This window comes from Podarcis tiliguerta (genome assembly GCF_965153285.1).
Source record: "Podarcis tiliguerta genome assembly, chromosome: 1".
Lineage (NCBI taxonomy): Eukaryota > Metazoa > Chordata > Lepidosauria > Squamata > Lacertidae > Podarcis > Podarcis tiliguerta.
The window spans coordinates 100,901,180-100,926,996 of NC_139534.1; the positions used below are offsets into that span (position 1 = coordinate 100,901,180).

At 39.2% G+C, this 25,817-nt stretch overlaps 1 protein-coding gene across 11 annotated transcripts in view; it reads left to right on the plus strand.

Annotated features, from left to right (window-relative positions):
- Nucleotides 1-25,817, plus strand: part of NPAS3 (neuronal PAS domain protein 3) — a 604,332-nt gene that overhangs the window by 173,908 nt on the left and 404,607 nt on the right. For 8 of the 11 annotated variants that reach the window (XM_083452393.1, XM_083452389.1, XM_083452395.1 and 5 more), the window contains 2 exons: nucleotides 13,716-13,960; nucleotides 14,070-14,120. In XM_083452393.1, the coding sequence (XP_083308519.1) occupies nucleotides 13,716-13,960; nucleotides 14,070-14,120 (296 nt within the window). The remainder of the gene's footprint in view (nucleotides 1-13,715; nucleotides 13,961-14,069; nucleotides 14,121-25,817) is intronic. The other 3 variants (XM_083452392.1, XM_083452397.1, XM_083452391.1) reach the window with 1 other exon arrangement.

The window sequence follows — 25,817 nt, forward strand, 5'->3', positions numbered from 1 at the left end:
TTTTTGATAGTCTCTTCGTTTACCCTTTCTTTTTCATACCCTAACCTTGATGCACAAGCATCAGCAAAGTATTGCAGTTAGTATTTTTAAGTACTATTAGCTGCACGGTGACCTTTAACGGGATTTTAATCTGAATCTGGTAGGGTGCATTTGCAGCAAGCACTGCAAATCTAAGGATGGTATTAAAATATTATTATTGTGATAAGATGCTCCCAGTTTCAATTTCACAGTTCCTTTTGGAAGGAGAATTCGTCAGCAGATAAGCTTTACAAAGCACTCAGAAATGCACCAACTATGGATGGTGATGAATATCCCACACTAATGCTTCAGTATGATGAAAAGATCCTTGCTTATGTCTGACGTCAATATCTTCTGACTACGGGAATACCTTAAGATGGTAATTTGTTATGTGTGAGAGAGAGAGCTGTTGACAGACTAAATATATATTGCTTTGACAAAGATTAAAGTTGGACATCAAATTATTACTTTGTTATTGATTGCTTTATACCTATTAATATTTAGCACACTGTACCTGCCTTTCAATAATAATATTAAAAAACCAGAATTGAATCCCACTGCATTTAATGGCTCTTACTTCCTAGTAGGTATGTTTAGGATTACTGTCATGCAGCCCAGTTCTTGCAGCAGAGGGAGGAAATGCCCTAACACTGCCACATTACTACCAGGAATGTGGAATATGTGCATGTTGGTTTTATGTTCAGCTCCAGACTTTAGCAACCAAGTTCTCCAGATAATCATTTTGCTTATTTAAATATGATTGGGATCTATCCCTGCTGTCATTCCTTCCACATTGCTGATGGTTCAGCTCAATTAAAGGCATTGTCGTTGTTGTGTATGCCTGCTTTGTGGTTTCACTGCATCATGGGTTTTGTTGACTTTCATCTGCATAGATTATCATTCCTACACATACATATTTTACAAGCAAGAATGAAAACGTTTTGGTGTGAAACATTGAGATATTAGTAGAATACAGATTGTTTGACTCCTCTACATTTGTGCTTCGCTAATCAGAATTAGGATGGTTCTACATAAAAGGGTTAAATATCACAGGAATACAAGTGGTTTGGCACAAATACATGAGTGAGCTGCAGTGAAAATATTGGAATAATGGGGAGCTAAAGATACTACAAGTATTCTTAACATTTGTGTTGTAAACACCTTCATTAAAGCATTGCCAAATTAAGGATGGCGTCCGAAGCTTTTTGTTTAGAATTGAAGAGTAGTGGAACCAAAGAAAACAAAAACATGATTTTAACACCATAGACTTGCTACAATGGTGTTTGCAGTGTATTTTCGTGCACAGTTATTTCACTGTTTTTTTTTAGTAGTACAGATGTATTGTTTCCCCCTCAAAAAAGTTTAAATGAAAAAAACATAAAGGAAGCTGTAGTTCCATCTTGAATTCCATATTCTGCACTGAGTAGTGAACTTCAAGGCCCTTCCACCTCCCTAGAATTTAGGATCCCATGACCTGTTATCATCTGTCTATAAAGTCAATATACATCATGGTTACCCAGCGTGCTGCCCCCCAGGTACAATTCCCATAATCACGACCATTGGCCGTGTTTCTCTTTCTCCTTAGAAGTGGACAAGCTAATTTAATTTATTTATTTATTTATAATTAATTTTTATTCCATTTCCAATATACATTCCATCCATGTTTAACATCCACTTCTAACATATACATCTTTTAGACTTCCCTCGGCCTATCTGACAATTTTCCATATTATCACTATTACTCACATTTATTAAATTTATATTGCGCTTTAACAATCTTAATCTTATCATATCTTTTAAGCAACATTTCTATCAATCATTTTCACAGAGCTTCTTGAAAGCCAACAAGTGTTAATTGCTGCTCACATACATTTTTGATATACTCTGTAAATTTATTCCAGTCGCTTCTCAGCCTTTTGGCTAAGATCAAGTGTAGTATCTGTTCTTATCAGTTTAATATCTGATATGTCCTCTATTTATTTATTTATTTATTTATTTGATCAATTAATAAATCACTTTCACACAAAAATATCTTGAAGCGATTTCACTGTAAAACCATCAACAATAGAAAAATAATTTATGCCGAACATACACATTTGTTCAAAACAAAGCTTCTTTTTACTCTTGCTGGAATATATTTCAAATGCTTGCAAAGCAATAGTAGGATATTGGGAACTTTTTAAGAGTACAAGGAAGGCCCCCTCAATAAAATGTTGCAGTGAATTCTTGGCATGCATGTAGGGTGCTGAAAAACAAAAGTTAGCTTCAAAGCTAGGAGTCACTTATTTATTTTATTCTGTTTATTTATTGAATTTATACACTGCCCTACACCTGGAGGTCCCAGGACAGCCCACAGAGCAAAACCAGAACCCGAAACCACAAAACCAAGCTACTGCTCTAACTTGGGTTATTTGTGATTTTTAGTTTCAGTTGTTTAGCATTTAGAAGTGTAACCCACCCGCATGTATGCCACCGAAGCATGAGGATTCTGCATGCAACTGAAAGTTCTCCTGAAAGGTATCTGGGAGGCCAATGAAGTAGCCCCATTCCTGGCCTGAAATGGGGGTCAGATGAGTCCCTCCAGGCTTCTTTGTTTGGCCCTCAGAACCTCTCCTTGGGGCCGAGCCTCCACCCAGTCACACCCGCTTTCTCCAATCCACACCCCACATCTTGTTTCACACCCTCCAGGCCTCTTTGTCTGGCCCTTGAGACCCTTAGTGTGCCATGCCACTTGCTGACCCACATCCTTTATCACTAGATGTCAGGGACTGTGCTGAGGAGGGCTGCACTGAGGAAAAATGGTGGGAGCCACCCCCTCCTCCTGAGCCTGAATCTTCCCAGGAGCAGGAGGACAGTATAGATTTGGAACAGTGGTTTGCAGAGGAGCATAGTTCAGAAGGCAGAAGCTGGGAAATACTGGATGGGGAACAGCTAGCAGAAGAAACAATAGGAGGGAGAGAGAGAGAGAGAGAGAGAGAGAGAGAGTTAACAGATTCACTGTCTCTGGATAGTATCCACCCCCTTTCCCCAAAGTGTCAGAACAGAAAGCACAGAGACTACAAACTCAGATTACAAAACACAGGAGTGACGTGGATTAATAGGGACAGGGAGGTGACTTTAATTGGGAGCACCGCCATTCTGGTTAGATGCTTTCTATTGTTCTTCGCTGTGTTGATTAAAGAAACAAACTGGTGAGAATTCCTTTTGTTTGATCTGCTCATTTATGGCCAGGGGGAAGGAAGCTGATTCCCCAAAGCCTGACACTAGACCACGCCCTTCAACATCTTGCTTTGTGCTCTTCTCGAGTTCTTTTGTCTGGTTGGATATCCCATTGAACTTGGACAATGCCCTTGCTTGCCTGGATAGAGAGGCGGCTGGGTATGTAAAAACCTCTGACTTTTGCGTAACTCGAAATGTGGCCTCCTGTACAAATGTAGGTATATAACCTGTTGTTCCACCAGCCTTTGCCTCTGGCTAGGCTCACCAGTGCCATGTGGCTCCCAAAAGGTTATCTGTGAGGAAATGTGACCATTACACTGAAAAAGCCCCCCCCCCCCAGCCCAGTGCAGTACTTAATGGCTTGTGGTACTATTGGTTAAGTGGAGGAAGAAAGCAGAATACAGGCATTCAATTTTATTATGCCTGGAATTCTAACATAATTTCTTCATTCTTTAAAACGTACACTTTCACAAAACAAAACTCTAGCGTTAAGAAGAACTTTTCTCTCTTGTTTTTATTTTGCTGCATCTCAGGTATTCTCTTAACACGTCCACAAAGAAGGAATGCTTTCTAATCAAAGTCCTCCCTAAATCAAGTTGATTTAAATCACCAATGACTCTTCATGGATTTTAATCAACACTTCTATTTACACTTCACTGCTTTCCTAAGAGAAGGTATAATCCCATTGGTTGATAAACATTTAAAACATTTTGATTTACAACAAAATAGAGTCCCTTCCACGGATTTGCAATATCTTTTGACACTTCAGAGAGCACATTTTAAACAGAGTGCAGTATTTTCAGGTCAAGTTATGCATTTTAGAATGTTAGAGGATAAACGAGTATTCTCTACAGCTGCCCATTAGAGTCCTTAAGAAGAACAGCTGATAGTTACTGGATAATAAGTGTGTTTGTTAAAAGCTAGACATTGAGTTTTTGTGATATAATAGTATTTTCATGATATATTAATATTTTCATGACATAATAATAATAGATATATCATAATAGGCATCTCATCTCATATCAGACAACTTTGAACTTAAGCAAACAGAAATGATAATTTGCAAGTATAAAACAGATTCAGTAGATGTTGGGTGACTGATGGGTTTTGTTACCTATTGGTTGTAAGTCACTTTGGGTTGCCATGGGCAAGATAAATCAACTATCAAATTCCAGAATAATAATAAAATAATTACACTCTTGATTGAGGCACATTTGTGAAATCTACTTTTCCATGTTCAAGGAAAAAGTCCTTCTGGAGCATGAATGATTGGCGGGAATTTAGCTCAAAATGTGCTAGGGGGTTGTTTTTCTGTTTTGAGAGCAGAATACTGGAAAAGGTAGGCTTTTGGTCTAATTCAGCAGGATTCCTCTTATGTTTTTAGGTTTCTCCCATAAGCCTGGCTCTGTTGGACTGGAAAGAGGCTGCTGTCTATCCAGTACAGCTGGTTCAGAAACTGGTACATTTATGAAAACACACATAAATTACTTTGATTGAAGTCTGGATAATAGAGTGACCCCCAAAGGTGTTCAGGGAAGAGCAACAGAGGCAAGATCAGAACATTTCCCCCAAAAAAGAGAGCCTTTATTGAGAAAATTAAACAAAAGACAATTTACAGATTAACTATTAAAGGCTGAAGGAAGTGGAAGGGGGAAATGAAAGTGGTGAGACAAAGGTGGCTAGGTGGTGATGTTTCATCATTTTAGAGCTGAAGTGGTGGTGGAGAGAGGGGCCTTCAGGCCAGGAAAGAAAAGCAGATGAAAAATCAATAACAGTGCATGAGAAGCACCTGCTGGATCAGGTCAGTGCTTGACCTCACAGTCCAGTAGTCCAGCATCCTGTTCTCACAGAAGCCAGAAGTCTGTGGAAAGCAGGGAAGCAGGACCTGAGCACAACAGCACTCTCCCCATTTGTGTTTCCCAGCAGATGACATTCAAAGGCATATTGCTTCCTACAGGAGAGGTAAAACATAGCCATTGTGGCCATTGATAGCCTTATCCTCCTTATTTGTCTAATCCTCTTTTAAAGCTGTCCCAGTTATTGGCCAGCACTACTTCTTGAGGGAGCGAATCCCATCCCTTAACTACGTGCTTCGTGAAAAAGCTCTTCTGAATCTTCCAGCCTTCAGTATCCCCGGATGTCCCTAAGTTCTAGCCTTAATGGGGAGGGAGAAAAGCTATGTCTACTCCTAACCATGTCTATTGCCTTGTGATATGTCATATGAAACTGTGGTTTATAAATATTTAAACTAAATATTCAGAAGTAAGTCCCATTGAATTAAATGGAGCTTAGATCCGGATAAGTAGGGTTAGGATTTCAGCTAAATATAGTGGTGGGAAACTCGGCTTCACAAATTACAGTACAGTGGTATCTTGGTTGTCAAATTTAATCTGTTCCGGGAGTCCATTCGACTCCAGGAACAGTTCGAAAACCAAGGCGCGGTTTCCGATTGGCTGCAGGAGATTCCTGCACTCAAATCGGAAGCAGCAGAAGCCGCATCGAACATTTGACTTCCAGAGTATATTCGAAAACCAGAACAATTACTTCCGGGTTTTCGGCATCCGGGAGCCAAACTGTACGCGTACTAAGGCGTTTGAGAACCAATGTATGACTGTAGTTGTGTGGTTGCTGCTGAAAACAATTTCTGTGTTGTAGGGGCCCTTACACTGCAGTGTGTAACTGACTTTCTACGTAGATCTATTTGCGTGTTCAGACCCAGAAACCTCCCCCCTAAATAAATTCACACATGACTCAATTTTTGGTTTTGGTTTTTGGCAGAATTTAGGCCACAACTTTATTGATTACAGAAAGTGATTGGTTGCATAGGCTCTGGTTCGACTAGCTCCCTACCATGCAGATAGCTCTGACCCAGGGTTCCAGCATAGGTCAACCAAGGGTGAACACCTGGATAAGCGGAAAGCCGGGAACGGGGTAACTCCACCACCCAAATGTCCCCCTGGACTCAGGCACGGGCACAACTCCCTCCCAAACCATCAAGTCCCTGTATTCCTTTAACAGAATAACCTTCACATAGGGATGGTGAGAGCGTTCTCCCATCCCTATCACCTGAACCAGAGCCTATCCGCAACCTTACAAGTTGTCACGATTTGCTACGCGGCAGGCGAAACACAGATTGCATCAGCCAAGTGGGGAAAATTCCTGCTGTGCCCCTGTCCCAATGACAGAAGACACACGACGGGTCAAACACAAAGCCCTAAAAGTAGTGAGGTAGGCGGGTGTTCCGAATGCACGCACTGAAAGAGGAAGCTCTGGGTCACGTGCACAAACCGTTTAGACTGCGTCCCATTAGCCAGATTGTACCCAGCTTTGAGGGACCTACCAATTGGGTGTTGTGGCTGACCAATTGTACCCACCCACAACACAGGGTGTCGGTTTTCCAGGTCTCACCGCAGTACGTGCCCTCTTTAAGGGAGGACCCCATCTCTCACATGGTAAGTCTCTTAAACTGCACCTTGTGGGACCACTGCTGTTGGGACAGAGGCAGAACGAAGGGGACAGACCCATGAGAAGGCCATTACCTGCGTTATGGCATCCTGAAACAGGATATCCAAATGGGGCCCCTACCACAAGGAAGGATGTTCTGGCACTTAGCATGTGGAAACATTTGGCAGAGCACTTTTTTTCCCCCATAGAGCCCTGTACCTTTTTATGACAAAGTACTTTTTTATTCTGACTCTCAGCTGAAAGCTGCAATGTGTATTTGTTTGTAAACTTCAGTCATGAAAAGAGTCACATAGGAAATTGCTGCTGTTCCACCAAATTAGCTTCTCGGATATCTTTTTAATTAGAGCCCATAACTCAGATTCTTGGTATTTTAGGAAGATGAACAATACAAATTGAAGTACAGATATTTTTCAGTCAGCGCTCGGTTCAAAGGAAGCTTTTATACACAGATGAGGTTGCTAACAAATAGCATGTCATATGATAATGAGACTGCGTTTTCTTCAGTAATTTCACATTTGTAAACCACACTGCTGGGAAAGTAAGTGGAATGTTTATCTACTCTATTTTTACACTGACAAATCTCTGTTAAAGACCAGGGTGCCTAACAGAGACAAAGCAAGTGTGTGTGAATATATATATAAAAGAAGTCTAAACTCTAAATCACTTATACAACACCTTCAAATACAATATATTACACTGGTTCAGTATGCTCATTTCCACACGAGTATTCTTTTTAATGGAGAAGACTTCAATTTATGTTTAAGAACAAATAAACTGTAGTACTTTGACAGCCGTTCACACTTAATTCTTTGCGTTAAACCAACAGCATTCTTTTCCACAAACATCCATTGTTAGGACAATGCTCTCAGACAGAATTTATGAGAAATGGAATTATGTTACCAAGGAGATAGCATTTACTATAATGAAGAGTAGATCCTGGAAAATGGCCCCTTTTACAGCAGCTCAGAACAGAGCCACAAAAGCAATTGATTGGTCTTGGCATTTAGTCTTATATCAGCTGTGTCATCCATTGCTTCAGGAGTGAGAACACTAATCTAAAGTGACATTTCTGTTCTGGCGGGCTTTTCTGCCCTGATGAAAGCAATTACTTCATTCTTAAATGATAATTTGCTGGAGTTTCAACCACTTTAATTGATAACTTTTTGTTCTGAGAACTTCAATTGTGAAGTGATTAGCTGATTTTGTAAATAGAAATTTAAGGTGTGAAATGTACAAGTTGCTCTGAAATAAAAGTGCTCCTTACTCGAGGTAGTTCTTCCTAGCTAAATCTACACTTTTGCTATATTTTACTATATTTTAGCTGCCAACTGGATGGTTCAAAAGGGGGATGATCCTTGCAGCATTTGGATCTTATATAAACAGCCACTATTATTGATTATGACATGGGCAATAGCAATTTATTTAATTGATGTTTGAAGCATACATGCATTAATGCAAAGAGATGGTTTTCCAAACAGAGAAACCTATAGCTAAAATCTTCCAAGGCCATTTCAGAAATACCTCAAATGATTGCTTGGAATTTAAGCATCGTCTCTGCTCATATAAAATGTAGGCTGTAATTAATAGAATCTTTAAAGCTTTGCAAAATCTGATTGTTAAGAGATAAATTACTAAAACATACGTTTTATTTTGCTTTGTATAGCTAAGGCATTTTAAATGGCAACCCTGCTCTGTATTTTCTTGCAGAGAGCCAAAAAATGGTCATTTAATGTGTTAAATTGGAAATATAAAGCAAAAATGAAGGTCAAACTGATTTAGCACATCAAACAGTCTTTGTCAGCCAAGCTTAATATATCCTGAGTTTGTGGAACAAATGAAATTTTGCTGCTGTGTTACACTTTGCTTCCAAACAACCATTACAACTGGTTTTATATATTGTGTGAGCATCAGACCATCAAACAGTGCATCTTTACTGACGTGTTGCTGCAGTGATGATCTACAGCAGCAATCTGCCATTTATATAAGGGCAAAATGTGCATCTATATTTAGTTGTGAAATTGGCCTATTATACTCTTGATGTTTACAGAGGCTAACATAAATTAATGATGACAGCTATGAGCAGTGCATTAGTTAAGCAGCAGAGTTCTTACCTTGAACTTGAAGGTTCCAGCTTTAACTTCCAGCATATATGCCAGGCAGTTTTTTTCCACACATTAAAGGGAAGCTTCTGAAACCATTACCTTTTCTTGGGCAGGATTAAAGAACTTCGTTTTGTGGCCCATGCCACTCTAGATAATAACAAATAATAGTTTTGTTTACGGATCTGCCTAAATTTTGCCCTGAGAGGATGCTGATATTTACAGCATTTTTTATTTGGTGGGGGAAGAATAATTAGGGGCCTGAATAATTATTAATGCAAATGGCCAATCTAACCAAATCTGAAGTTTGCCCAGTAACCAGACGGAAAAGTTTGGCAGAGTAATGCACTTTTCCTGGGGTTTATGTTGCTTTAAAAAAAAAAAATTGTTTTTTTTTAAAAAAGGTTAAACCCTCAAGTAAGTATTCGTATGCAGTTCATGTCGGAAGTGGTGAAGGTTCTGCAGCAACTATAGATTCCACTGTTAACTATGACCAGAGATCTGACAAGTATGCAGGTGTTCAAAGGTTTGTGAGTTAAAATGACGAAGGCTTTGATGAATTTTTAATAGTTGAATTTTTAATACAGGTTGGCCTTCTTTCTTTGAGCCTGCATTCCAGATTAATTGATAAATAGTAGAACTGTGCAGTGCTAGATTCTCCTAAGCAAACAAGTAGGGAAAATCTATAAAAAAAATCTGGCCAGTTGACTTCTTCTTAGATCTTAGTTGTTGCATCTTTAAAGGAGAATTATGAAAGGCTTTTAACCTTACTCTTTTTCAGTGCAGAGACACTTTTTCCTCATTATTTTTTTAAAAAACACCACTTTTATAAAACAGAAATATTGCCATAACAATTGTTGAACTCCTGAGTTCAGATGCCATCTGTATGAGATGCCATGGGGGTTTATGCATTCTCTTTCCTTGGAGTTTATCTAGAGGCTAACAGTGTGAGTTTGTTGTAACAAATTGCAAAAGCAACCTAAAGACTAACAAATTTAATGCGAAATACACTTTCATAGGATGTTGTTGTTGTTTAGTTGTTTAGTCGTGTCCGACTCTTCGTGACCCCATGGACCAGAGCACGCCAGGCACTTCTGCCTTCCACTGCCTCCCGCAGTTTGGTCAGACTCATGCTTGTAGCTTCAAGAATGCTGTCCAACCATCTCGACCTCTGTCGTCCCCTTCTCCTTGTGCCCTCTATCTTTCCCAACATCTTTCGTAGGATAGAGCCCATTTTATTTTATTTGCTGAACCAAAATGTTGTGGCAATTAACTACCTTAACTGCACACAACCTTTTCTCTCTCAGAGTCAACTGCCATCAGTTTATCTTGTTTCAAAATTAAATATTTGCTTGCTTCCAACAGACAGAATGGCTTCAGTTTCATTTCCTTCCATGTTGAATTTGCCCCTAGAGACATAGGTAACCAAGTCAGCAACACCTCCTGCCAAGGAGGAACTAATAGATGACACCTGTACTCAGGGCTTTTTTTTCAGCCGGAACTTGCCGGAACTCAATTCCAGCACCTCTCAGGTGAGCGCCATTGGCATTCGAAGAGAACAAGCAAAGCCCTCATGGCGAGTTCCGGCACCTCTTTTTCTAGAAAAAGGGCAATGCCTGTACTTTAGGGATGTGCCCCCAGAGATAACCCAGTCTCCAGCACCTGATCCTTGTTCTGTGATATTTCTTAATCTCAATTTACCTTCAATTTATCGAAATGTAACATACCCCATCATTACAAGGGGATTAGGACTCATACAACCTCTGAACAGTCAGTGGCCTTTGAAACTGCCAGATACCACCTCAACCTCTTTTGTCAGTCTCATTTGGCAGCTTCTTATGTACAGATCTTCTGGTTTGACTAGCAGTCCATTTCTTGCTCCATTTCTCCTGTAATTTCAGCAAGATGGCCGTGCTTTTTCAGGCCCAACATTACCACTGGGGAAATTCTACCACTATGATGCTAGGCGCAGTTAACATGATAATTATGCTGCCTTAAGTGATATTAGGAAATGTAAAGCAATTGCGACCGTCACAAGTGGTGCGTTCTCTGTCTTTGACTCATTATGATTCTTTCAGAAGATTCCGATTTTATCAAATAGATATTGGTATTAGGGGTTTCTTTTTGGAAAGTAGACTAACAAGGCATATATATACATATTTATTTTGAATTTTAACAATACGGTACTGTAGCAGACTGACAAATTAATCGGCAGAGAACTCCCCAACCCTGCAGCCCTTTCCTGACATCTGCCTTCATGCAAACGCCTTTTGCATTTCCACTTTTCTTTGCCCACGTCTACATGCTCTTTCTGACGGTGCCTGGGAAGGAGCCAGGAGCCAAGACAGGCAGCCATGATTAGCACTGCAAAAGAAAACACAGCCCTACATTGACTGCTCTTGCAATTCTTGCGTCAAGGTTAGGAGACAAGGAGGGAAGTGGGACTGACTGCCACCATGTCAGACAGCGCGTAGCCTTCTCTGCTTTTTAATGCTAGCTAATGCAAATGGGCACTAGATTAATGTACAAGCTGTGTCATTCCCACTGGCTTATGCCATTATATCATAGTCTCAACAACCTTTCAGCCCCTAGGGCCTTATTTTATGGTTATAGCCCTCCAAACCAATCACTATTTATTACAACTACAGTGCTGTCACTTCAAAAGACTTTTGGTAAGATGTGTAGAATATGGCAGGGTGACACTTTGCATTTCAGGAATAGCTGAATGAATTTTTGAATTTTCTCAGAATGGAAGGAGCAGTACCAAACAAAATGTTAGATGTCGTATTAAAAAGGCAATGTTAGCACAATATGAATATAAATATAATGTTTTATAATGGCATCTATCTGCCGTGTTTTAAACAAAACCGTTTGACTTTCTGGAAAAGTAAAAGTGACTTGAGACTGGTTTATTATTGTGCTAAGAAAACTGCAACAAGTTAGCAAGACACACAAGGTTGGATCCAGACTTAGTCAACCTGAGAGTAGGCACATTAAAATCAATGGGATGAGGTTTTCTACATGGGCACTTTCCCAGGAGTAATCTCTATTGAACTCAGTGGATCTTACTTCTGAGCATAGGATAACACTGCCTAATTATGGCAGTAAACAGTAGTGCAGTGCACACAAATGTTCCTTTCATTGGGCTCAGTTGAGCCGCCTTCTCTCTGGCTCCAAGTAAAAGTAATTTGTGAGTCAGTAGCCTATAGAGAACAGGGACTGTTGAATGGGTATACACTGCTGTCATAGTAAATAATGTAGCAGTGCACATGTTGCCAAGAAGGGGGGAAGACTGGAGAAGGCTGAAGGGGTCCCATGTCAGTTCCCTCTCGTTAATGCATGGACTGCACCCTATATTTGCATATTAAAGCATTATTTTTGACTTTGCATTGTAGATGGTGAAATTCAAGAACTTCGCACTTTGTCCTACAAATTCTTAATTTGATAAATCTATACTGCAGTGGAACAGATTCCTTTAATGTCATAATTAAAAGGACACAACTGAGTGAATGTGAAGGGGGGCTGAGCATGCTGTATTGTGGTCAGGTTTTTTAGGATGAGTATAGCTGTGGTTGAAATTGTGGGAGGAACTGAAGGATACCCTATTTGTAAGTTTGTTGGAGTAGTGAGAGGGGGAGTGTTTTGAAGAGACAATGACAGCTTTTAATTTAAATTGTTGGGTTAGAGCCAAATTATGGGGTTGGACTCCTCCTTCTGACAAAAAGACTCCTTCTGTCCAAAGAACTGAAGCCTCTTCAGTCGAGAAAGAGACTTTGGATAAAACTCCCTATGATAGGAACATATGAACGAGCCTTGTGCAGAAACTTGTACAGAGTTGGACAATTGGTCCACCTAGCTCACGGTTGTCCAGACAAGAATGGGAAAACATATTTCAAACTAAGAGCCACATTCCCTCATGGGCAAGTTTCTGAGGTTCCACATGCCGATGGTGGGAGGAACCAAAGGCAAAAGTGAGTGGAGCAACTGATACGACTTTTTAAACCTTTGTACGGTCAGCTACATATCAGCAGCATACCCTCATACCTCTCCATCCATCCAAGCAAGCAAGAGGCATTATTCTACCTCAAGGAAACATTCTAGCCAGGGAAAACCACTTGGGTAGGGCATGGATCAGGGCTGGTGAGAGGCAAGGTTAGGGATGCAGTCTTGAGGACTGGATAGAAAGGTTCCCCACCTTTGTTCAGTACAACCAGTTCTATACAATCAGTAGATCTCCAAAGCTTCATGTAAGGGTCTTTTTCTAATTCTAACTGGAGATGCCAGAGACTGAACCCGAGACCTTTTCCAAGCATCTGTTTTGTGACTGAGCTGTGGATTCTCTTATTGTTTTTGGAGAAAGTGTGGCGTAACACGAGGAATTGTATTCTGTGAGCTAGTGGAGTTGAGAAGCACCAGCTGCTACTCACCATACTGTATAACGGATGGTAACTCATGAGACTGAGTTTGCTAAGCAAACTTTGCAGCAAGTATTAGGGAAGTGAGGACTATGGTGCTGTTTGCAGAGCTATTGCTAAAATTGAAAGACAGTTAATAGTAATTAATGGATAGCATTATGCTTTATGCCAAACACACAGTCCCTCTGTACTGAAATATTTCCATCTGTCCTTTTATGGTACCATATTCTCAGTTTTATCATTTGACATTTGGACAAAACATCTGTAGCAGAGTGGGATTTTATATTTTAAAAAAAGACCTTGTGTATTATAACAAGTTACTTGTCGGTCATCTCTGGAAAGAGTACACACTCAATCGGGTTCAAAGAGCAAACTATAATTCAGCATTTTTCTCAAGCTTTTATGTGCAAGAATTTCATGTCTGTATTTGGAAAATGTTTACATTAGAACTTTGACAGAACACAATATTGATGAATGCCCTACCCTATTCTTGTTTCAGTTTACAAGCCTTGAGAAAGGAAAAATCCCGAGATGCTGCTCGTTCTCGCCGGGGGAAGGAAAATTTTGAGTTCTATGAGCTGGCCAAATTGTTGCCACTCCCTGCAGCCATTACCAGCCAGCTTGACAAGGCATCCATCATCCGACTAACAATTAGCTATTTGAAGATGAGGGACTTTGCTAATCAGGGGGATCCGCCGTGGAACTTGCGAATGGAAGGACCACCACCCAACACATCAGTGAAAGGTATGAAGTTGGATGATCATAGTGTATGGAATGTGGCAGCCAGTACTGATCTCTAAATTGAAATGTTTACCATCCTTTCTTTTTTCCCTGCATATCAAATCCTTTAAAGGGATACAAATGTGGAAATCTGAGGTCTGCATGAGAAAGACACCATGTGAAGGTGAAATAAACCTCTTATTCTATTTATATTTTATTTTAAAACAGACATCTCAGCACAGCTATTGTACTGAGAAAATGAATTTTAAGTATGTATTTTTTACAGTTCAACCCAGAGTTAAATGCCTCTGAATCCACTGAAATCTGTGATCTTAAGCACACTTAATTCTGTGTTGGATTGTAGTCATGAAGAGCACTCCCTATGCATGTTTCTTTGGAAGTAAGCTCCACTGTGTTCAGAAGGGATTTCTCATAAGTAAGTTTCCATAGGATTTCAGCCCTACAATTTTCACACTTCTGACTGAAAAAAATGCCACTGTATGTCACTGTGAAAGAGGAAAGTCTGTTAGTTTGTTGGATCCTGTGTACAGAGATAACAATTGTAATGATCTTAAACTATTTATTATTTCATAACTCAACAGATATGAAAGCAATTTCTCAAAAATTGGCCTGAAATTATAAGGAATTAAATCATTCAATTGAGCATAAATGCAAACCAGATATTAAAAAGGACACAAAATTGGGTACAAACAGTTCTATTTATACATTATGTCACCAAAGTTAAGAGACTAGAAGCCAAAGTAGAGTTCAGGTATTAGGTTATTGTTTATGTTTCACTGTGTGTTATGAACTTGTGTGAACCTAAAATGTACTTTATAGCTTCTTATCTATAACTAAAGTCCACATTTTTAACAAATCGTGAGTTATATATAAAATGTGTGAAAGGCTCCCCTCCTCATGTTCATAGCCCATTACTTTAGTGCATTGATTCGAATCCGGACTCTTGAGCGACAAGGATTTTTTGTAACTTACTCCACGTGCATGACATTACCACACTCTACATCACAAGCAGCATATCAAATTCAGGAAAGAGTTTCTTGTGATGGAGGTGAAAGGGGTCAGAAGCTGGGAAGTTTTAAGTGCTCAGGCATATTTCTCTTCCTCTCCTTTGGGTGATGGCGAGCATGAAATTTAAAAAAGAATAGGATGACTCACTTTTGAAAGCTTTCTTAAATAATCCCTGTTGTTAGTAAATACAACAGGATTCTGTCCAGTTTTTCTTACTTTAGTCACTCATTTTTTTATGCATAACTGTGTTTCTGAGGCATAAACTGCACTGTGCTGTTTAACCCTGTGTGCAATAAATAGTGTTTTTTACACAACGGATAAGAGTGTAAATTATTTCTGATTTTTTTTTTAATCAGCACTGGACAGCTGTCTTCAGAGTAAAAACTATTTCTAATTACAGTGGTAGCTGTGCAGTACAGAACAGTCTCATTTGGACATAATACTGCTCTTGTTTGCCTCACCTCCTTTGGCGTAGCCATGAGGAGATCAAATAAGGTTACCATACGTCTGGAATTTCCTGGACATATCTGGAATACTGCAGCCACAAGCAGCTTCCGAATGGAAATCAGCTAAATGTCCGGAAAAAGAAACCTTTCTGTCCAGATTTTCACTTTTAGAAATATGGCAACCCTAGATCAGAAGCATTTGCTTCCATTTTCAGTTAACCAGTTTGTTATTATGTCCAAACTGGGAACTGTGATTATTTTATTTTAAACTGTGATTTATCCAGCCAAGTCACTATCTCTTGAAGCTGGCTTGCTTTGACAAGCCATAGTTAAAACTAACCACAGTTTGTCTCAGCTTGTGCATCACAAGAAACTGGTTTGTTGAAAACAGAAGCAAATGCTTCCAGTCGCCTCATGGAGAGGACGAGAGGGAAGGGAGAAATGCAGGAGTCTGAGACTTACTCACATAACACTAAACAGTATTCTAACTGTTCCCAAGTATTCCAACAAAAAGAAAAATTTATTTGAATCTGATAGAAGGAATGCAGAAGATGATGTAGCACTTAATGTTCTTACCTGTGAACTAGAAATCGTAACATTTATGTGGATTGGCACCTGTGTGTTTCAGTTGATTCTATGTTCTAGTAATGGTGATGTTCTATATACTGTTGTGAATATCAGGCCTAGAGCAGAGTAATTGCAACCACTTCCTGGATGTCAAAAGCTAGGTTGGTTCTAAAACAAGCCGATGGTTCTCAAGCCATCCAAGTTCTCCGTTTGACAGTCTGATAAATATTTTTACATTCATTTAAAGAGCATGTACTTGGATTTACGTGATCTGCAACAGCTGTGTTCTTGAGTTTTGAATTCGGGTCAAAGCTAGAATAATCTCTGTTGAAGTTGCAGGGCCAAATAAGTTTTGCAATTGGTTTCAAGAGGAATATGTTCAAAAAGGATACGATGTATTTCACTTTTTATTCAGCTGAATAAATTGTGTTCCATTGTAGTCCCGAAATATTTTTTATTTCCTCTAGGCTTTAACAGCTGACATAATTAAATATAGGTTAGTAAGATGTTTGCTCACAACAGAAGTGGTTTATAAAGGAAAGACAGGGCTCCCAAACCTATGTTTATCTCATATTAAGGAAGAGAAATGGGATATTTGGAAAGGACAGGCAATAGTAAACAGGTAGGGGCTGCTTAATCTGTCTTCACACACTCTTCTGGATATTTTAAACTAATTTTTAACCCAAATGAAACTCTGAAACCAAAAGTGAGCTTAACTGAAGGGGAAAGGCCTCTGGACGTTTTCCAGGGTAGAGAGGGGAGAAAATAAGGTTGTGGTGGAGCACAGCATTCTCCTGTAAGTGCCTTGTATTCCTGTTGCTTTATGGGCTTGGGAGCACACTTTTGCTGAGATAGCCTCCCAGTTTGTGACCTGTATTATAGCCTCTTTAACTTGCTTCAGTAATCTGAAACTATGTTTGCAAACCCTTTAGCAATGTGGAGCGCCTGTTACTTCTGCTCTCTGCTTCTGGTAATCTGGATTGGATGGGCTGAACCGTCCAGTCTAATAGCCTTTTGGTCCTTTCCTGTTGTATGATTAGCAAAGAGATTGCCTCTCCACCTTAAATTACTCTTTCCTTTGAAAAACACTCTGTGTGGGATTTCTGTTTCAAGTGGTGTGGTTCTGTGGGAGTTAAATAGGCATTTGGAGCAAGAATATTGATAGCCAGAAAATGGACAGGAGCAAAAGTACATTTGAATGTACAAAAACGGTTTAATGCAATTTGGGATAAATCACTTTCTGAAAAATTGACACCAATGGTTAAATGACAAAAAAACCCTAAGAGACCTTCATGGTCTAAGAAACTGGTGGTTGTTTATCCAGCACACAAAGACTGCAGGACAAAGTACTGACCACATTCTACAATATATAGTTGTGTTAGCATCTTCCTTTATATTGACATTAGCAACTTTGGGATTCTTTCCCCTTCTGTGGTTACATGAACCTTGCTATTATTCTTTAGATCTGAACCATGCTTTCAGGTTGTGCAAAAGAGGGTGAGACAGTGGGATTTTAATTTGTAATTTTTCTCTTTTCAATATGTAACTTAATTTACATTTTTGCAAGTATAAAACTCAATAAAATTAAAATAAAACAAAACAACCTTTTCTTTGTATTTGTAAGGTTTATAAAACCAGTTTGTAGAAGGTTATTTGAAATAATATAAAACAAACACTATTGCATTATTCTGGTAAATGACGTTAGCTTTTATGTGAGAATCTGCTACATGTGGGATTAGCTCATCAGTTCCTAAGTTTCCTTTCTTCACTAGTTTTATTTGAATATAAACCTGTTACATATTACGGACATCTTTTTGAAATTATACCAAATATATACGCTATCAAAATACATTAATTCTCATGTAGCATGGTATTCTATTTCTATTTTGAATTGATAAATAATTTCATAAATATCCTGCAGCAGTATAACAATATGGCTCCTAAAACTACAATAAAAGCACTGGGCTTTGGCTTGGAATCAGCCTGATCCCCTCTTTGCTTTTCCTTCTGTGATGGAACCCCTATTTGGGGACTTCCCTGGGTTTTTCTGGCCCATGTAGGACCAGTCTGGATAGTTGGCCTTGGTGAAGATTTGATGTTTTCTCCCCCCAAACAGTTTTTGATCTGGGCTTCCACTGAAATGAGGCTGCATTTTAAGTTGTATTTTAATCAATTGTTTTTATACCTGATGTTATGAGCCTGGTCTTGGCTGGGGAGGGTGGGATATAAATAAAATTTATATTATTATTATTATTATTATTATTATTATTATTATTATTATTCTCAGTACTTTGTGTCTGCCCAAGTAGGCTCCTAACGGCATTTGGAGAATGCATGAGAAATACTTATGCTGTATAAACCATGGCTATTTGAAACAATGAGATGGCTGTTCTTGTTAATAATTCCATATACAAGCTTAGTTTTAGATTTGTCCCTGATGACTATAGCAATTTAATCATTTTAATTTAGAGCTTCAGAAAGGTGCTTTGCTCTGCCCTGTCTACAAAGGCTGATGAATTTGTTTTCTTATGCATGTTTTGTATGGATTATTCCAAGTTGCGCTTGCAGAAAGAACATTCAGGTGACACTGTGTAATATTTCCCAAGTCAATTACTTCATGGAAATGATATGTTAAACAATTGCAAAGCAAGAGATAGTTTCCGCCATTGTTTTTAGAAAGATATGTATTGTTCCAGATCAAATATACATTATTCAAGGAATGACCATGCATTTCCAGCTGTGGTTCAGCTAAATAACTGATTATTGTAACCTTTAAAGAAATTTCATTGTCATTACTATTGGTTTAAGCACTTCTCTATTCATAGTAATCTTTGTTTGGAGGACATCTAGAAAACATTTTATCTTTTATTAATCTGAAAAGCAATAGCCATTGAGATGACATTTGCTAACGCTAGATAATTTTTCTAGTACAGCAGACTTCAGCTCTCCCCCCACACCCAGTCATTGTTACTTGGGGAATAGAAGCAACTGACTGCAATAATATACTCGTTTTGCAGTAGTTGACTTCAAGATCAAGATAAAATTATCCCATAACGCAGATTCATGTCAGATATAATACTAAAGAAATATGTAATAAAATGATATTCATTCTATGTATAGGAAACAGAGATCTAATTTAAACAGAACAATTATGTGGCTAGTACATACTTAGGACAAACCGTTATTATCAATGTGACTGTTAAAAGATCTATCATACCCATTATTTTAGCCTCATATGTTATATTCTGTTGTATTCTAAATATTAATTTTGGAAGGTGAATATATGTTCTAGTTCTGCCATGAACCTGGAATTGTAAATATACAACTACCTTCACATAGAATTTTGAGTTTTGTTTTTCAAATGACACTCAGTACCAAATTCACTAATAACCTTGGACTTGGCGATGCATTTGGCGTTTAAAGTAGGAACCATAGAATTCAAGATTGCTTTAAAAAATCTGTCATCAGATTCATTCTGAATCTGAATAGGGATGCATAGCATACCAGATCACACACACAGATCTTCCCAGAGGCCTCCGGGTCTTGGAAAACCTCCATAATATGGCATGTTTTAGAAGCCATAGCCTGATTTTAAGGGAGGTCCTCTAGCCAATCTAGAAGTAATTAGAAAAAGGAATGGGAATGGTCTACTACAGACCTCAGCAGGAATAGAAGCTTTCAGGCCCTGACAGAGCCACATGACTGGCATTTAGGTATGTCTAGCATGCCAGATGTGCCTGGCATGCTCTGGTCCATGTGGTCACGAAGAGTCGGACACGACTAAACAACAAAGCATGCCAGATAGATCCCATAAGAATCCCAATATGGCAGGAACCTTCAAGAGCTCCTCAATATTCTGGTGTGAAGAAATATTTCATGGAATTCTCTTGGATCGATGGTTCATCATTAATTGTTGCATTAATATTTTCTATTTGTGGGCCCACAACCACCCACAGTTCCCACAGCATGACAGATGTAACTACTCCCTCTTGCTGCTATTATTCATGAATCCTCATGATATTCATATGTAAGATCAAAGCAAGTAGACCTTCTAATGAGTCTTCCTGGTATTCTTCTTTAGAGCTACAGTGTTGATATTAAAGGTAGATTAAATTATTTGGCCCAAACTTTTCATCTGCTTTGGAGGCAAGATGAAAATTCCCCTCACAGATTGTAATATGTGGACTATCATCTATAATCAACTACTTTTTACCTGGAGCAGCTTGCCTTTATTGAAGAAGAGGCCGCATAGGGTTATGCCCTTTGCCCATTTTTGTCCAAAGAACCGGGGCAGGTGAGCAAGAATGCCCAGGAGCGCACTGTGTTGTGTCTGCATCCTTACCATCGGATCATTGTCTGGCAAATGGTTATCTAGTCCAGATGGCCATTCAAGGGAGGGCAGTCCACCACCTCTCATGGGTGTCTGTTCCACTATCAAACAGCTCTTACCATCAGAAAGTTCTTCCTGATGTTTAGTTGGAATCTCCTTTCTTGTAACTTGAATCCATTGGTTTGGGTCCTACAACATTATTTATTTCCTTTGCGGATGTATTCCAAATAACTTCTCAAACTAATAACATACAATACATTGAAGTGCCATGTGCTTTCAATGGGGTCTAGCTCTTGAGGTTACTGAATGAGGCTGATATTTTGGTGGGCTCATGATGCAGATTTCAGCTAAGCAACCGCAGAAGTAGCTTACTGCTTTACAAGGTAATAAAATGATTCATCCTAATGAGGGAATTAACTCCCCAGTGAGAAGAATTAGAGGAACAGTTATTTTTGTTACCACTTGGTAGTTTTTGAAAAGCTTATTTTAAATATAATTTACAAGAAAATTATATTCATGTTCACATAGAGTTATGGATGGGTGGGCCTAGATTCCGTTCCAAACTGACTTATGTTTGTGTCCTTGAGTTGTTACTGAAATGGAAAGTTGTGGTAGTGAAGTGGAAGAACTTATACAGCTGTTTAATTTGTACATCTTTCCCAATACAATAGTACCTCGGGTTAAGTACTTAATTCATTCCGGAGGTCCGTTCTTAACCTGAAACTGTTCTTAACCTGAAGCACCACTTTAGCTAATGGGGCCTGCTGTTGCTGCTGCCGCGCCACCAGAGCACGATTTCTGTTCTCATCATGAAGCAAAGTTCTTAACCCGAGGTAATATTTCTGGATTAGTGGAGTCTGTAACCTGAAGCGTATGTAACCTGAAGCGTATGTAACCTGAGGTACCACTGTATGATTTTGGCATGCATTTTGGATCTTTGGTTATTGGTGCTTTTTTCTGTTCTGTTCTGTTCTGTTCCTCTCTTCTCCTTTTCTTCTTCTTTAATTAAAAAAGTGTCTGAGAATAAGAAATAAGGCAGGTTCTAAATTTAAAGCAAATGTTTTAAAATGCATGAATGACTAGCATCTGGTGTTTTTACCAATTCGGGGGAAGATAGCTAAAGGCCCAGGTTCAAGGTGAATCAGAATGTAGTATTGTTGGGATCTAATCTTGACAGTAATGATATCCCTGCCACAGGCACAAATTAAGAAAAATGTGATTTTGACCCCCGCCCCCCAAAAGTGGAGCAACTGGTTGCTAAACACTTTTAATTCTGAGAATCACAGCCTTTCTGACTTAGCAATAATTGTTATGGAGATGCCAACAGATCGATCCAACAATGTTAGAAAAAATGCAGAACTTATGGATGTACATGCTGGACCCATTAACACTGCATGGCCTCAAGCTGGAGGATAGCACCAGCATCTCATAGCTATGGCGAATGAAGGCCACCTGAGCATTTCATCCTCAGAAGCTCTGTAACTTCCACCTTGGAAAAAGCATTATTTTTATCACAGCAATGGATGGAGGCAGAAGCAGAAATGTTTTACTACAGTCGTACCTTGGAAGTCGAACAGAATCCGTTCCGGAAGTCCGTTCGACTTCCAAAACGTTCGGAAACCAAAGCACTGCTTCTGATTGGCTAAAGGAAGCTCCTGCAGCCAATCAGAAGCTGTGGAAGTGCTGTTGGACGCTCGGCTTCCAAAAATAGTTCGCAAACCGGAACACTCACTTGTGGGCTTGTGGTGTTTGGGAGCCAAAACGTTCGAGAATTAAGCTGTTCGGAAACCAAGGTACAACTGTGTAAGAATTTTAAAATTAATTTTTGTTAGTCATTATTTTTATACTTGCACACAGAGAGATTCCTTGAAATCAAGTGATTTAAATTCATTGAATTCCTGGCTTAGGCAAACTCAGCCTTCCAGATCTTTTGGGACTACAACTCCCATCATCCGTAGCTAACAGGACCAGTGGTCAGGGATAATGGGAGTTGTAGTCCTAAAACATCTGAAGGGCCGAGTTTCCCTATGCCTGGTTTAAAATGAATCAACAAAAAGAATCAGTTAGAACTGACCCATAATTTTTATATGGACCCATAATTTATATAAATTTTATGAAGAAAGGATTTAAGATTACTGTTGTTTATCCAAATGAAATAAAACAATTTTTTTCCTCTGAATTGATTGATTCTAACTAATCTGAAGTCCTTTTCATGTTCAGGGTATGATAAGAAATCACTAAATGTACTCTTGTGCATGACTGCCTGTTTGATTCTCTCTTTGGATTAGTTGAATACACCTCATAGACATGTTTTAGTTGTCATTTCTGCTTTCATTTGTCTCAAATGGAAACGGTGGCTTTTGTTTCCTATGGGTCATTGCCACATGGATGTTCAGAATTGCCTGCCACACTTCATTCATCATCCGTATCACACAGATAAGCAATACATACATATTTTGTTCTGATTATTTACACACAATTCAGTGAATACACATTTTTAAACAGTGTATTTATTTAGAATTATCCTGATGACCATTTTGCATGTTAATTTTTTTTATGTTAACCAGTTCATGGAGACTTAGGAGATGCAAAACCAAGCATTCCTGTGGTGTTACATTTTAAAAACTGAAATTAACCATAATGAAATTTCCAATAAGTCCAGATCTCTTCATTTCATGCTTTCAAATGATAGTGCTGTTCATGTTTAACAGTGATACACAGGTATATATCTATGCATTTTACCAAATAATCTTATTATAAATCTCGATCCTCCTTCAACCTGAATTAGATACCCCAAAGACTTCAAAAAATAAGTTGTTGTTGTTGTTTAGTCGTTCAGTCGTGTCCGACTCTTCGTGACCCCATGGACCAGAGCACGCCAGGCACTCCTGTCTTCCACTGCCACCTGCAGTTTGGTCAGATTCATGTTTGTAGCTTCGAGAACACTGTCTAACCATCTCGTCCTCTGTCGTCCCCTTCTCCTTGTGCCCTCCATCTTTCCCAACATCAGGGTCTTTTCCAGTGAGTCTTCTCTTCTCATGAGGTGGCCAAAGTATTGGAGCCTCAGCTTCACGATCTGTCCTTCCAGTGAGCACTCAGGGCTGATTTCCTTAAGAATGGATGCGTTTGATCTTCTTGCAGTCCATGGGACTCTCAAGAGTCTCCTCCAGCACCATAATTCAAAAGCAACAATTCTTCGGCGATCCGCCTTCTTTATGGTCCAGCTCTCACTTCCATACATCACTACTGGGGGGGGGGGGGAGTACATTGGGCTATATGTAGAAGCAGAAGGAACCCATCTATATCAGCCTGCCTGCTTCTTAAAATCTTTGGAGGAGAGGGGACTGTTCTTTGGAGAGCATTATGTGGCAACATGAGATAAAGCCTTCTCTATGGCAGTGCCCTGTTTGTAGAACACTCTCCCTTTACATATTGCTATCATTTTGGCAACTAGTTATATGTATTTTTAATGCATTCTAAAAATAAAAATAAAATTCAGTTGCTAACTGTAGCCTGCTGTGATCTTTCTAGCTGCTTTTATTTCTTAGGTGGTTCGTTCATTGTTGTTTATTTTATAATTTTGGCTGTTTGTTTCTGTTATATGTTTTGTATCCCACTTAGATGAAGGACGGGTTTTAAATATTTTAAATAAATAATCCAATTTTCAATTCAGAATGGATTGTTTAGCTGTACAAGTGGTGCTGTGGAAACTTCAAAGATACTTCCAGCTGTGTGTAGAGTTTTCCTCATGCACAGGTTGCTATGTAGGATTGCAGCCCTAGTTAATAAAAGTATTATAGCCTAAGGACAAACCTTCTAAGAAAAAAATAAACACAAACTGTAAAGTATCAACTGACATTTAATTATTTAAGTGACCCAAAATGTACAGTATGTTCAGTTTTTATCAAAATTCAAGTAGTTTCCTCAGCCAGCTTTTTTTCTGCATTTGCAAAAATGTTGTTCAAGAAACAAGGAAATCTTATATGAATCTTGCCAATCAATTTTGGCATGTATTTGTTATTCGCTTCCTGTCTTCATTTTCATTTTTATCGCTCACTTTCCTGTCCATGATTGCTATATTCTTGAACACAATGCCTACACCTCAAAAAATTGTCATCTGCAGGTGGTTTCAATGAGTTGAAGTGACCACATAGGACACTTGAAGGGCCATAGCCCAGTTTCAAGCTGGTAAATAAATTGTCTGGGTATGGACTAGATGACCCTACGAATCCCTTCCAACTCTACAATTCTGTGATTCTATAAATAAAAATACAGTCCATCCATTGTGGCTGTCATACAACCTCCACTTACCTTAGAAGAACTTGAATGGAAAAATCACATAGGGCTGTATTCAATAGGCAGATCATTCTGTGAGTGAAAGGATTTTCCCCTGCATGTTCAGGGGGAAGAGAGAGAAGAAATCTCACTGAGCTAGCACTGATTTTTTCACTAGTGCAACATTAGCTGAATATCACCCTCAGTAGCTTACGCAATAAAGTATAAGCATGTACACAAGCAGGATCATGTATGGTATTTCTCATCCTGCTTTGTGAATATTTGTCCTCTGTTTGTGCTACTTCGTTTTCAAGTTCCTCAGTCAGGATCAGGACAGCATTCTGGGATGGCATGAAAAAGAGATTCAGCATCACTTCCTTCTTGGGGAGAGGATTTATTCCCTCTGAGTCAATGAGTCCTGCCTCCGTGGAGGGAGATGGTCTCAGCTCAAGTTCTTGCAGCTGCAACAACAGTGATACTAAAAGACTCACAATAGAGTTGAATGTAGAGCAAGTTCTAACCACACTGGGCGCCAAGCCTGAAGGGTGCCATAGGGTATCGCAGCTATGACATAGTAAATTGAGCAGAACGGGAGACAAGAGGTGGGGCTGGGCAGGCGCTGAATTCTGGCATCGCACAGGGCACCACTGAAATTTGCAAGACAAAAGTCCGCCTTGTTAGGAGGAATTTAGGAGGAGAAAGTCTTGACTGAGAAAGAACCCAAGAGAGATTTTTGTAGAGTAACAATAATAAGGTTTTGCAAGTGTGGCAGTGAACCAGCCGGGCGTAATTATTATTTTCAGGGTCTTCTGGCTAACAGGTGATGGATAGAACAAATCAGGTTTCCAAAGAATAAGACCCTCTTTCTACAAGTAACAGAGCAAGCAGAGAGGGTAGCCCTCTCAGTGTGCTGACATCTGAATTGCCAAAGCTTGTACATACTGTGTCTGGTGCATCCCTTTCATATGACCCTAGAAGGCCTAGATAGCATTCTAATCTCTCCAAAACGGTCCAATATATTTTCCTTTAGAAGACACACTAGAGGACAATGCTCAGTATCACTAAAGGATCTCTTATACCCTTGCAGCAGACTACAAATTAATTAACATGTACCCTGTCAGGTGTGCATGTGTGTAATCTTTCAGTCATGATTTGGCAGAGATATGTGACATTTTGGTTAATTCAGGGACATTGTCTCTATATATACTTGATAGTGATTTTATTATGTCAACTC